The sequence below is a fragment of the Octodon degus genome, unplaced genomic scaffold (genome assembly GCF_000260255.1).
Source record: "Octodon degus isolate 3935 unplaced genomic scaffold, OctDeg1.0 scaffold00005, whole genome shotgun sequence".
Classification (NCBI taxonomy): domain Eukaryota; kingdom Metazoa; phylum Chordata; class Mammalia; order Rodentia; family Octodontidae; genus Octodon; species Octodon degus.
The window spans coordinates 12,689,910-12,703,629 of record NW_004524581.1 but is presented as its reverse complement, the minus strand read 5'-3'; the positions used below and the strand labels follow the sequence as shown (position 1 = coordinate 12,703,629).

At 40.3% G+C, this 13,720-nt stretch overlaps 1 protein-coding gene across 1 annotated transcript in view; it reads left to right on the top strand.

Annotated features, from left to right (window-relative positions):
* The window catches only part of Mss51 (MSS51 mitochondrial translational activator), a 22,210-nt gene extending 16,762 nt beyond the window's left edge, over positions 1-5,448 (top strand). Inside the window, exons 2-7 of the mRNA XM_004624380.3 lie at positions 917-1,157; positions 1,419-1,574; positions 2,388-2,512; positions 2,743-3,309; positions 3,630-3,723; positions 4,037-5,448. Coding sequence (XP_004624437.1) covers positions 940-1,157; positions 1,419-1,574; positions 2,388-2,512; positions 2,743-3,309; positions 3,630-3,723; positions 4,037-4,256 — 1,380 coding nt within the window. The 5' untranslated portion in view covers positions 917-939 and the 3' untranslated portion in view covers positions 4,257-5,448. The remainder of the gene's footprint in view (positions 1-916; positions 1,158-1,418; positions 1,575-2,387; positions 2,513-2,742; positions 3,310-3,629; positions 3,724-4,036) is intronic.
* The last annotated feature ends 8,272 nt before the right edge of the window (positions 5,449-13,720 follow it).

Genomic DNA, 13,720 nt, shown 5'->3' with positions numbered 1-13,720 from the left:
TTCCTTATTTAAAAAATTTACAGATAAAGAAGTAAGTACCCTTTTTAAAAATTTTTTATATGTTAGGGAAGGGTCTACAGGGTGTTGAGGGTCTCACTACTAGATTGGACTCCTAGTGATCTGCCTGTTTATAGCCTCCCAAGAGCTGGGATTACAGGCGCGTGTCACCATTCCCAGTCTCAATTGCTGTCTCTGTGCACCCTGGGAACAGGGCAGGCATGGCAGGCCCAGGGATTGAACCCCCAGCCCCTGCTCCTGCTTGCAGGAACTTTAATCTGCTGAGCTATTTGGCCAGCCCTAATAAGTAGCCTTTGATCAATCTAGTTCCTATGTCATTATCTTCTTTCCCTACTCAGTTAATTAGGAGTACTAGTTTTCTAAGGGTCCTGCCAGACTTTCTCTGGGTGCTTACTTACATAAACATTTATATATAAAACTTCATATATAGCACATGTATAAATTATACTTTCATATAATTCTTTATTTTTCACAACTGCTGATCTGTAATCCATAAATACTAAATAAATCTGGGGAGATAGTTCTGAGGCATAAGCACCTACCTGGCAAGCACAAAAGACCTGAGTTTGATTTCTGGCCTTGCATGCCATGCTGCTGTTTCGGCCCCAGGCCCCCAGGCGCACCATGCCTGCCCCGACCCTGGGACATGGTGCCCCACACCCAGCACTCAGATGTTGAGACAGGAGGATCTCTGTGAGTTCAAGACCAGCCTGGGGGCTCGGCTGAGCACAAGGCTTGCCTGAACTGCATAGTGAGACCCTGTCTCAAAAAAAATTTAAAAAATAATCTTACTGATAATTTGAGTCTGAGCGATTGGAGTGAAAAGTCAAAGGAAAGCACCTGAAAATGTATTATGTCCAACTTGGCAAATGCAAATTGATATCTGTTCTGCATATAGTCCCCAGGATCACTGGACAGGCCATGGCTCCACGTTCACGGCAGCGAAGGCAAAAGAAACCTCCATCAGTGACTCCTGTGGTTGGAGCTCCACCCACAGTTGAGACTCCTATGCCTCTGACCCTCACAACACCTGACCCTAGCATTGATGCCCTTGGCTTCTTCTCCTTGGATAATAATGTTCCTGGTCTATCCAGCCTGATTCTTCAAAAGCTGAACATGAAAAGCTATGAAGAATACAAGTGAGTGACTAACTGTGGAAGAGAGACATTGTCTTTGGTAGGAGTGATTTCAGGAGATGGAGGTTAATAGGTATTTATAGTGGTGATTTTCTCATCCTGACTTGCCAGTTTTATTACTGAAGAAGAGAAGATTTAAGAAAGAAATTATGGGAGTGGGAGACATAAAACTATGTGAAAGTGTATAGGAAGCAAAGTAAGTGTCGTGAGAGATTTGGGAGATTTTTTTTTTCCTATTGCCACTTTTCCCTGTTGTTTCTGCAGGATGGTGGTAGATGGGGGTACCCCTGCATCAGGCTTTGGATTTCGATGCCCTCAAGAAATGTTCCAGAGATTGGAGGACACATTCCGATTCTGTGCTCACTGTAGAACATTACCTAGTGGCCTTTCAAACTCCAAGGTTCTCCGGCACTGTAAGAGGTGATTTGTGGCATGCTAATCGGGGAGACATTCAGAAATGACCTTATTTAAGTCCTCATTCCGAGAGGAAATTCAGAGTTTCCCTTAAACCATATTCCTCATTTTGTGTGACTCAAAAGTCACAGAGTGATTAGAACATAAGTGTAATCCTACTTATTTTTGGTGTTGTGGGGAGATGAGACAACAAATACTTTTCTATATGCCCTTCTCTGGAGTAAGATACATGCCCAACTTTCGAACATTTAGGTTGTGAACTTTCACAGATACAAATGGACCTTGCATTATGAGCATTCATAGATGTGAACAAACTGGAAGTCGCTCATGTGACTGCCTTCCCATTTTAGGGAGGTTTGTTTTGTTTTGTTTTGTTTAATATGAGACAAGTTCTCACTTTGTAGTGCAGGTTGGCCTTGATCTCATTATGTAGCCCAGACCTCAAACAGTGATCCTCCTGCCTCAGCCTCTCAAGTGCTGGAATTATAGGCATGCGCCACCACACCCAGCTAACCTTACCATTTTAAGGTAACTGTAAAAGTAAAAATAGTTTATTTACCATTTTTTACTATACTGTACCAGCATTTTAAGATAATTGTGAAAGTAGAATTACACTATTTTTATATGTGGGTTTTTTATACGTTACATTGTTTGTGTCAAATGTATACTTTGTCAGACTTACAAATGAATCTCACAAATATTCTCCTGGAACAAAACTCTTCATGAACTGGGTACTTACTATATTTAAGTGATAAGACCACATCTGTTCTGGGGAGGTTGAGTCTGAATCATATTTATTTCTGTGGTTCATTATCTTAGGTGCAAAAATGTGTATTACTGTGGTCCAGAGTGCCAGAGGTCAGACTGGCCAGCACACAGGAGGGTTTGTCGAGAGCTTTGTCATGTGGCAGTGGATCGTCTCATGGAGTGGCTTCTGGTCACAGGTGGAGTAGTGGTGTTGGGAAATTGTGCTGTAATGGCCATAGTTGGTTGTACTCGGAGGAAGATATGAAAGCATATTATTGGGAGGGAAAAATAAGGAACTGGGAAGAGATGGGTCACTTGGGGTCGCTTGTTAGCAGAATAAACCTGGGGAGATTATTGCTCATTAGTGGAGAGGGAATTTTGAAGCCAGGGAAGGATTAGGTCACTTCTTATTCCTTCTGTCTTACAGGTGATTTTGTCCTACCCTCAGGACCTTGGCCATGCCCAGCTGATGTTGTGCAGGACTGGGATGTCTGGTTTTCTATGAGAGGGTTACAGCTAGAGGCTACACTGGATGCTGTGCTGAGTAGCCATGCCATGAGCATCCTCTGGGCCAGTGTAGGAAGGCCAAGGCCAGACCCAGATGTTCTGCGGGGGTCTCTGAAGCGGCTGCTGACAGATACCTTGTCACGACCCTTGACTCTGGGCCTGGGACTTAGAGCTCTGGGGATAAGCACTGGAAAGACTGAAGGAAGCACAGTGCATGTGGTTGGTGCTTCTCATGTGGAGACATTTCTCACTCATTCTGAGGACTATAATGAGCTTGGCTACATGTTTCCTGGACATTGTGGCTTCCATGTGATCATGGTGGGTGTAGATGTGGCTACTAGCTTTTTACAGAGTACTGCAACGTCAACTCCAGTACCTGGCACCATTCACATTAGTGGCCACAGGGGCCTTTATCATGATTTCTGGGAAGAACAGGTAGAGACTGGAAAGACAGCCCATCCGGATATGGTAGTGGCTTTCCATCCAGGTAAGAGCCATTGCTTCACAGGAATACCAGATGGCTCCATGAAAATTTTCTATGCTGATTGTTTTATCTTTTTGTCTTTGGAACCCTATTCATTTGGGTTTGTTAAATACTGTGTGATGAAAACCTTGATTCACTATTTGCTATATATACTATATCAGGGTTGAGAATTTTTTCACTGGAGAACCTGGGCTGGATGAGGGTGGTTAGCAACATACTTAAGGGCTGGAGAAGACACAATGAAAGAAGTGTTTGCTTGTAAATGACTTGTTTATACCTCTGTCTTTCCTCTGGCTATTTCTATTTCTATTTTTGTTCCATAGGTTTCCATGCCTCTCCGACCTTGATGGAAGCTTGGCTACCTACCTTGCTGCTACTTCGTGACTATAAAATCCCTACATTGCTTACCATTTACAGGTGTTGACCTATTCCTATTTGTGATGCCTTCTTGATGCACTCATACCACTCTTTATATTGAAGAGTTAATTTTGTTTTCCCTTGCTTATCTACCTTCTTGTGAAGATGTTCTTCCTTCCCACATGTGGCCCTTTCATCCCAAATGCTGCTTAATTACGGATTTAATGAGCCATTTGGGAAGAAGGACTAGTCCTTACCTAGTCCAGCCTTGGGTAATTTTTAGAATTGATAAGAACAAAAATGTCATACTTTTGAGCAGTTACTATTCTCTCTCATAATCACTAGAACAATTTTTCTTATCTCTTTCCCATAGCCATCAGGAATTGGCAGCCTCTTTGCAGATTCTGGTGAACCTGGATACACATATCATTGCCTACGGAGCTAATCCTTTTGCATCCCTGAAGCCTGAACAGGTCTATTCGAACCCAAACAAGCAGCCAGTGTACTGCAGTGCCTACTACATCATATTTCACGGGAGCTCCTGCCAACTAGATGAGAAGCAATTAGAAGAGAAAATAGATGGTGGGGATTAAATGGCTGAGCCAGATCCTAACTAGATTTTTGGAAAATGGGGAAGCTATGATAAAATTGTACTGCACCTGCCAGGTTGTTGCCAATGCTAAAACATACCTTGTTCTAAATCTCATTCACTGTCCAGATAAAGAGTCTAAGCTGAATGGGAATACCAGTATGATATAACTGATTTTTTAAGAGGTTAGCCATAAGTAGCTTCTAAGGAGAGATGTCTAGAGTTAGTAGGTGGCAAAAAGCCCTTGTGTCGGTCTTTCTAATAGTCTGGAGTTCCTAATAGTTTACTTTGTGAATAATTGTACTTTTTGACTGGAACCAGATGGCACTGAAGAGAAGAATAAGAACCACCATATTGTTCTGATAATGATTCTTCTTTTCCTGCATTTGGGGTAAACTGGAGAAGCTGATGACTTAAAAGTGATCTGGGAATGGACAAGTCAGGGAAGTTTTGGGAGCATGAGGAAGGTTGTAAGGATTAGCGCACTCTCTTATTTCCTGCCCCCCACCCAGAGATATATCTTGTTTTCCTATTGTCTTTTGGGGAACTCTGACCCTAGAGTGGACTTGGTGGTATATTTGAGTTATCCCATGTTATATCAAACTTTACCTGAATTCATTGACATTATTTCCTGTTCTATACCACAGTAAATTCAGTTTTGAGGGTACCGTTTGTTCGTTTGTTTTAATGACAGAGCTCACTATGCTGCCCAGGCTGACCCTGAACTTATGGCCTCAAGTGATCCTCTTAGCTTAACCTCCCAAATAGCTGGAACTACAAGTGCACACTACACTGTACCTAACTATTTTGAGGCTTCTTAAATCATTTGTTTTATCTTATTTCTTGCAAATACTATTCACTTGCACTGAATACTTTGAAATGGAAGATTAGCATCAGCTCTGTGTTTGGTCCTGCCATGTCTCATGTCTTTCTCTTATAACACTCTGAGTATTATAACACTCTGAGGTATTCATTTCTACAACTTTGCCATTTTTTTTTAAACTTTGCCAGTTTTAGATACATACAATCTGCCGCCCCAGCATACACATAGGTACTCATTACCTACTCTTTTTTTTTTTTTAAACAGTATGTGTGATAATTTTGTCAACTTGAGCAGGCTCTGTATACCTAGATAGTTGATAAAATATTTCTGGGTGTATCTGTGAGAATGTTTCAAGAAGACATGGTCATTGAATCTGTAGAGTGAATAAAGATCTGCCTTTATCAATGTGGGTAGGTTATTTTTTGGTACCTCTGTATTTCATTTTGACTCTAGGGGGTAGTAGGACATGCACAGTTTGCAGCTCTTTCTCAACACGTAAGGGTCAAACATCTTCCAATGCTTAATGATGCACTCTGTCCAATGATCTTGGTGGAACCTCCAATGATATAGGTAAATGAAACTCCCAACCTGAAACATACCTGGGATGAGTTCATATTCTCTAAAACTGAAGAATGAATTTTAAGAACAATGAAGCTTAAGAGCAGAAAATTATGTATTGGGAAAAAGAAAGCTTCTTTCCAAGAGAGGGACAGAAGGGGACCTGAGTGGGTTGCCCTTATTGCCTACTCTTATGGAGGTAATTTTGAATCCATTTATTCTTTTGTTTGTTTTTTTGGTGTGTGTGTGTGTGTGTGTGTGTGTGTGTGTGTGTGTGTGTTTTGTTTTGTTTTGTTGAGACAGAGTCTTGCTTTGCAATTCAGGTTGGCCTTGAACTCACTATGTAGCCCAAGCTGGCCTCTCACACTCACAGTGATCCTCCTGCCTCAGATGGGATTATAAGGATGCACCACCATGCCCAGCTCATTTATTCATTTGAAACAACACCTACTATGTGAAAGGTACGGTGTTACTGCTTTAGAGAGATAGGTGAATATGGTCCTTAAGGTAGGAAGAGAAGTAGTATGTCTATAGAGATACTTTTATTGAACAATATAATGTAGAACAACAAACATGTGACAGGCTTGTTCTGCTAAGGAAATACAGTGATCACTTTGATAACTGATAACGAAAGAATTTTGAATTAAAATTTTATGAAACAGGGCCGGCCAGATAGCTCAGCGGAGTAAAGCACCTGCGTAGGCAGGTACAGGGAGAGAGTTCAATCCCCAGCTCGCCATGCCAGCCCTGCCACCCAGGGGTGCACTGAGATGGTGACTGAAACTAGGTGTGGTTGTGCACGCCTGTAATCCCAGTGCTTGGGAGGCTGAAAACAGGAGGATCACTACAAATCTAATCTGTGTAATGAGACCCTATAGACCCTGTACTAAATACATTTTTTAAAAAATAGGAAACAAATGTTTTTATGAAAAACAAGCCCTTAAAAAATACCAAATATGCCAGTGCTTTGATCTTTGACTTCCATCTTCTGGAACAGTATGAAATTTCAGGGCCAGGGATATAGCTCAGCAGTAGAGTGCCTACATGGCAAGCACAGGGTCCCAAAATTCGATTTCTGGCACCAAAAAACAAAGAAACAAAAATATTATGAAACAAAGAGCAAGGCTGGGCTGGTGAGATAGCTCAGCAGACTACAGTCCTTGCTTAGACAAGCTTAGGTAAGTGCTGGGACTGTGTTTTGATCCCTGGCACCACATGCCACGCCAGCCTCACCCCTAGGGTGGGCTGAACCAGCCAAAGTGAGTATGGTGGCGTAGGCCAGTAATCTCAGCGCTGGGGAGGCCGAAAACAGTAAGATCACTATTTTATGGGTCTGAGCTGCATAGTAAAACTCTGTGCCAACAACCATACATTAAAGGGGGGTGGGGGGGGGAAGGCCTTCAGATGAAAAATAGGAAGGAAAGTGAAATTTTAGGGTACATTGAAGGATTGATGTAAATGAAGTCTGAAAAGTAGTTTGGCATTATATTATAGAAGAGTATATCCATTGTTGATATAAGTATAATCTTGGGATAACCATCAGATATTTTTGTGCCCGAGGCTAAACTAAGTCTTAGTTTCTCATTTATAAAATAGGGATAATACTTATTACCCAAAATTGCATTAAGAATTAAATGAAAATATTTGTAAAGTTGAAGGACTCACTTCCAAAATTTACACAAGTGGAGTGTGGTGGCATATGCCTGTAATCCCAGGCTTGGAAGACTGTGCCTGGAGAATTGCCTCGAGCTGAGGTGATCCTGGATTATATGGTGAGTTTAAGGCCAGCCTGAAATACATAGTGAGCCCTATCTCAAAAAACAAAGGAAAAAAAAAATCTTAAGTGGTGCTACATAGGAGACATGTATTTATCTGGGAAATAGAATTGGAAGTTGTCTTAGTCTGTTTGGGCTACTATAGTAATTTCATAAGAAGGGTGGCTTATGAACAGAACAACTCAAATTTCTTACAGTTCCAGAAGATGGATGTCAAAGATCAAAGTATTGGCATATTTACTATCTTTTAAAGGCTTGTTATCTCATTTACAGAAGATGTGTGCTTAATGCATCCTCATGTGGAAAAAGGGGTGGCCCTCATTTCTCTTTTATAAAAGAATTATTCCCACTGAGCAACTTCATCACTTCTTAAAGGCTTCATTTCCTATTACCATCACCTTGGAGATTGAGATTTCAATGCATTAATTTTAAGTGGTACATATATTCAGACTCTTAAGAATTAAAAAAATCCTTGCATGTATGGCCTATTGTTTGTTTTTTAATGTATTTAGTACAAGGTCTCACTATACAGATTGGACTTGTAGTGATCTTCCTGTTTTCAGCCACTGAAGCACATGGGATTATAGGTGTGCACCACCACATCCAGTCTCTGGCCTATTGATTTTTGACAGGGGTGACAAAACAATTTGATGAGAAGAAAATGGACTTCTAAAGAAATGGTACTGGGGCCAGCAAGATAGCTCAGTGGTCTGAAGCACCTGCTTAGGCAAGCTTAGGTAGGCATAGGGGACTGCGATTCAATCCCCAGCACCATGTGCCATTCCAGCCCCGTCCTCAGGGAGGCCAAGCCGGCCAAAACCAAAAACCATTAATTAATAAATAAACAAATGATACTATTGAAAAGATTGCCAGAGTAAGTCAATGAAAGAATCGACTTTTAAACAAGGTACTGAGATAATTGTATATCCACATGACAATAAAGTTGAACCTCCAACTCACAATATCGAAAAATTTACTCAAAATAGTTACAATACCTTAAAAGCTAAGACTATAAAATTCTTAGAAAAAATAGTGGTAAATCTTCACGAAATTGTATTAGGAAATGTTTTCTTAAGTATGGTACTGAAACACAAATAGCCAAGATAAAATCTATATACTTCAAGAAAGTGAAAGCCTTGATGTGCGTGGTGATGCACACCTGTAATCCCACTTCGGAGGAGGGTAAGGCAGGGCAGTTTAGCAAGATCCTGTCTCAAAATGAATAAAAAGAAGGAACTGGGAGTAGTGTGTGATGGAACATGCCTACAGTTCCAGCAGCGTTATCCATAGGAGGTCTTAGAAGCAATTTCCTACAGATACTGAAAGAGAAATGTATTCATAAATTATGTATCTGAAAAGAGATTTACAACCAGAATGTAAATAAACTATACTTACAATTTATGTTTAGTACAGGGTCTCACTATGTAGATGGATTCATAGTGATCTGTCTGTGTTCAGCCTCCCAAGAGCTGGGATTACAGGCACTCATCACCATGCCCAGTCTCAACTGCCATCTCAGTGCACCCTAGGGGTGGGGCTGGCACCACATGCCGGGGATTGAACCCTGGCTGCTGTGCTCTGCCTAAGCAGGCATGCTAGTCCACTGAGCTATCTGGCGAGCCCTATGCTTACAATTTAAAAGAACAAATAACCCAGTTTTAAAATGCCCATATTGGACTGGGGGTTCAGCTCAGTGGTACAGTGCCTGCCTGGCCAACATGAGGTCCTGAGTTCGATTTCTGGTACCCCCCACAAAAAAGAGAGACATATGACAAACACCTATATGATCTAAATAGATATTTTGCCAAAGAAGATAAATAGCCAATAAACAAATGAAAAGATGCAGAACATCATTAGACATTAGGAAATACGAATTGAAGACAGCAATAAGGGGTAGTGGTTATGGCTCCGTGGTATAGAGCATGACGCCTTAGATTCAGTGCCTAGCACTGCCCCATACAGACACAATGAAATACTGTTTTACACCCTATACAGTGGCTATAATAAAATCTCACAAATTTGATGAGGATGTGGGGGAAATTTGGACCTTCATACAATACTGGTGGTAATAGTGTAGCTATTTTGGAAAGCAGTCTAGCAATTTCTCAAGAAAATTAGATTAAATTACCATTTAATTCTGAAACTAGGCACAGGTATGCACTTATGAGGAATAAAAATATATGCATGTCGGGGCTGCTGAGATGGCTCAGTGGTCTAAAGCACCTGCTTAGAACAAGCTTAGCAAAGCACAGGGACTGTGGTTCAATCCCCCAGCACCACATGCCAGCCAGCCCCGCCCCCTGCTGGGCTGAGCTGGCCACACACACACACACACACACATAAATAAATAAAATTTAAAAAATATATATATGCATGTGAATATTCATAACAGTATTACTTATAATCAAGAGGTGAAAAAAAATCCAAGTGCTAACTTACAAATGTAAAATCCAAATGTAGTATATCCATACAGTGAAATATTAGCCATAAAATATAATGCTACATTATGTACCATAATCAGTTGAAACCTACTTATTTATTACAAAGTGTCAACGCTGCAATTAAACCTGAATACTGAGGCTTTAGAGAAAACTCATAGATTAATAAATTTTGTCTTGGAGAACTACCCACTCGGGCCCCCCTCCTGTCCCTCTGTTGGACAGGAGCTTGCTTTCTCTCAATAAATACATTCTGCTCATAACCGCAAAAAAAAAAATAAATTTTGTCTTAAAAGACCAACACGTGTGCCATAGGTACATATGGAATGATAGTACATATGGAATGGTACATATGGAATGTAGATAATTAGAAGACAGAAACCACAAGCATTAAGTGAAAGAGGCTGGTCATAAAAGACCATTGTATTTGTACATAGAAATCTTAAGACTGGACAGGATGGGGTGTTAGCAGTAAGTAAAGGTCTAAGATTTCTTCTTGGAGTGATACAACCTTCTAAAATTGTGGTGAGCAGTTCTTTGATTATATTAAAAGTATTGTATGCTTTTTCAACAAAGCTGTTTTTTGTTTTGTTTTGTTTTTGAACCAGGGATTGAACTCAAGCCTTTGCACTTACAAGGCAAGTGCGTATTCTACTGAGCCATCTCCCCATTCCTGAGAATACTCTTGAAGTGATTGATGTTGTGGCTAGCAAATAGTATGTACTTAATAGTAGCCATTAAATATATACTACTTTGAAGTTTTCTCAGAAACATTGATTAGATTGTCAGTACTGTGTAAGATGGCTTGGTGCTGGAAGAAAACCAGTTGAGTGGTTTTAGCTAAAGTGATGGCTATGGGCATGGAAAAGAAGGAAGTTCTAGTATAACAAGCCCCAGCAAGTAGTGATACTTTATTAAAATAAATTTATAGGATTATTATGGTACATATGGAATGATAGATGATTAGAAGACAGAAACCACAACATAACAGGTGCAGAGTTTTCCAGCTTAGTAGATGGTGGTTGTATACTACATACTACAGGTATGGTGATAGTGGACCTATGGCATACATGTTGGTCTTTTAAGATGAAAGTTGTTAATTTATGAGTTTTCTCTAAAGCTTCAATATTCAGGTTTAATTGCAGTGTTGACACTTTGTAATAAATAAGTGAGTTGTTTATTTATTTTATTTATTTTTTTGGCACAACCGGGGATTGAACTCAGCCCCTTGTGCTTGCCAGGGAAGCGCTTATTCCACTGAGCCATCTCCTCGGCCCAGATAAGTGGGTTTTAAGTTGCAGTTTGAGTACTCCTCTCTAAAAGGTTCACCATCACTGCCATAGTACACAAAAGGTGAAATAACTTCTTGTTGACTTCTCCCCAGTTTAATAGGAGGTTGACATAAGCAAAGACAATAGAGTTCTTTTCAAAAGTTACATATAGCTGGGCGTGGTGGCACACACCTGTTATCTCAACAGTTGGGAGACTTAGGGAGGTGAATCAGCAGGAGTTTGGGGCCAGACTATACTACATAGTAAGACCATGTCTGAAAGAGAGAAAAGAGAATGAAAGAAAGAAAAAAAGAAAGCAAAACAAAACCAACAAAAACTTAACATGGGACCAGGTATGTAGCTCAGCAGCACAAGCACCTCCTTGGCAAGTACAAGGTTCTGAGTTTGATTACTTATCCCCCCCAAAAAATTACCAGTGGTCCAAAACTACCATTGAAAACCCTTCAGGATATCAGTTTTTACTCCAATATTGGAAAGAAGTTTAATCAACAGATTAAAATAGCTTGGGTTTGATGGATCAGTTACTGAACACCTTGGGCTAGCTTTACAAATATTCCTGTTTTCAGGGTTCTTATGTGTTAGTAGGAGATTCAGGCAGTAAATACAATTCAGATGCTTTAAATTGCTATAAGAAAAAACAAATTGCTGTAAGAGGGGCTGGGGAAATAGCTCTGTGGCATAAGCACCTACCTGGAAAGCACAAAGTCCTGAGTTTGATTCCTAGTACCACCATAAAAATAAATAGCTATAAGAAAAGTGGAGTAATGAATATATGTGTATACACCAGTAGAAGCAAAGATGGTGGAGACAGATAGTAATGCTACAGTATTTAGAAAGTACCTCTGATGTGTCACACACGAGTAAAATTTTGAATAAATTTCCAAGTAAAAGCAATAGAAAGTGCAAAACTCTTAAGAATCTTGGTGTGTTTGGACACAAGCTCAGTTCATTTAGACAGAACCCCATCTGACTAGCATTTCAGTCATTCAGAAGGATAGTGAAAAAGAGATGAATTAGTCAAGTGCCAGATTATTCAGGATATGATAGACTATGGTCAGGAGTTTGAATTTTGTTTGGTTCCAGTGGGAAGATGTTAAAAGAGTGTAATCAAGAGAGTGATAGGGTTCAATCCCAGGTACCGCCAAAAAAAAAAAAAAAAAAAAAAGAATGTGATAGGGCCCAATTTATTTTTAGAAGCATCACTCTTCATTTGGTTTAACCTCAGCACTATTGCTATTTAGGGTTAAGTAATTTTTTGTTTTACAGATTTTGAAGTTTGTTTGTTTTTTGTATTTAGTACAGGTCTACAGGGTCTCACTACGTAGTCTGGACTTGTAGTGATCTGCCTGTTTACAGCCTCCCAAGTGCTGGGATTACAGGCTCCTGCCACTACACCCAGTCTCAGTACTGTCTCAGCTTGCCCCCAGGGCAAGGCCAGCAAAGCAGGCACTTTAATCTGCTGAGCTATTTGGCAGGCCCTTTAGTGTTTTTTTTTTTTTTTTTTTTGGTGGTTTTTGAACACAGGGTTTCACTATGTAATTCATTCAGGCTGGCCTCAAATTCACTAAGTATCCTTCAACTCATGGCAATCCTCCTGCCTCAGCCTTCTGAGTACGAGGATTACTGATACGTGTCACCATGACTAGCAGGATTTTGAATGTTTAATAGCAGTACAACATTGTAGGATATTTGGTAGCATCTCTGGTCTCTATCTGGTCTGATACTACCTTCCCCTATGATAGATTAGCTCCAGATATTGATAAGTGTCCCCCAAGGGACAGAGTTCTGTTCTAGCCATACCAAAAATATGTGTAGACACTAGACTCTGACATTTGGCCTTTCAAGGTGGTGTGTTCTTGCTAACTTTGAGGTTAAATAAAGGTTAATTTAAATGCACATATTCTGTTATTCTACTGTTATATTTGCTGTGGTTGAGCTCTATAATAGGTCCAGTTGGATGCAAAAGAGATAATAAAACCTACCCAAAGGAAGGCAAGGAGAAAAAGAGAAGGTCAAGAGTTTCTTGTCAAAAAGAAATGGGTTGCCTTTAAGCTGAGGATGTGGATGATTGTTAAACGGTGAGCAGTACTTCTACACAGACCAAAGGGATTCTGATCCAGGAAAAGAAAGGAAGAAATAAACAATGTAGTGATAATGGGAAATTAGTGATAATGTCTGCACAGTCTTGGATATTTGGGCCTATAGTTCAGAAAAGTGCGCTGGGAACGAGGTTTGGAAAATACACTCTTCTGGTGATAATTAGGGCAGTGACTGGAATAAAGACAGGCTTCTCAGGGAATGCTTAAATTCTGGAGGTCTCTGAGGCAGGCGGACAGATGGTATAAGATGTGGAATTAATGTCAGGTGTCCATGGTGTTACGCAGTTATACTTACCATTGTTAAATCTGTCAGAAATCTGCTGTATTTCCACCTTATCCTTGTTTGGGAGATAGGTATTTCTTGTTCTTTTTACTTGATATCTTTGTCTGCCCCATCACACTCTAGTATTTTTCTAAAAGCGTCCTGGCGATGGCCTTGGCTTGGAGACCTCACTGTGAAAACCACTGACTGGTTTTTCCTCT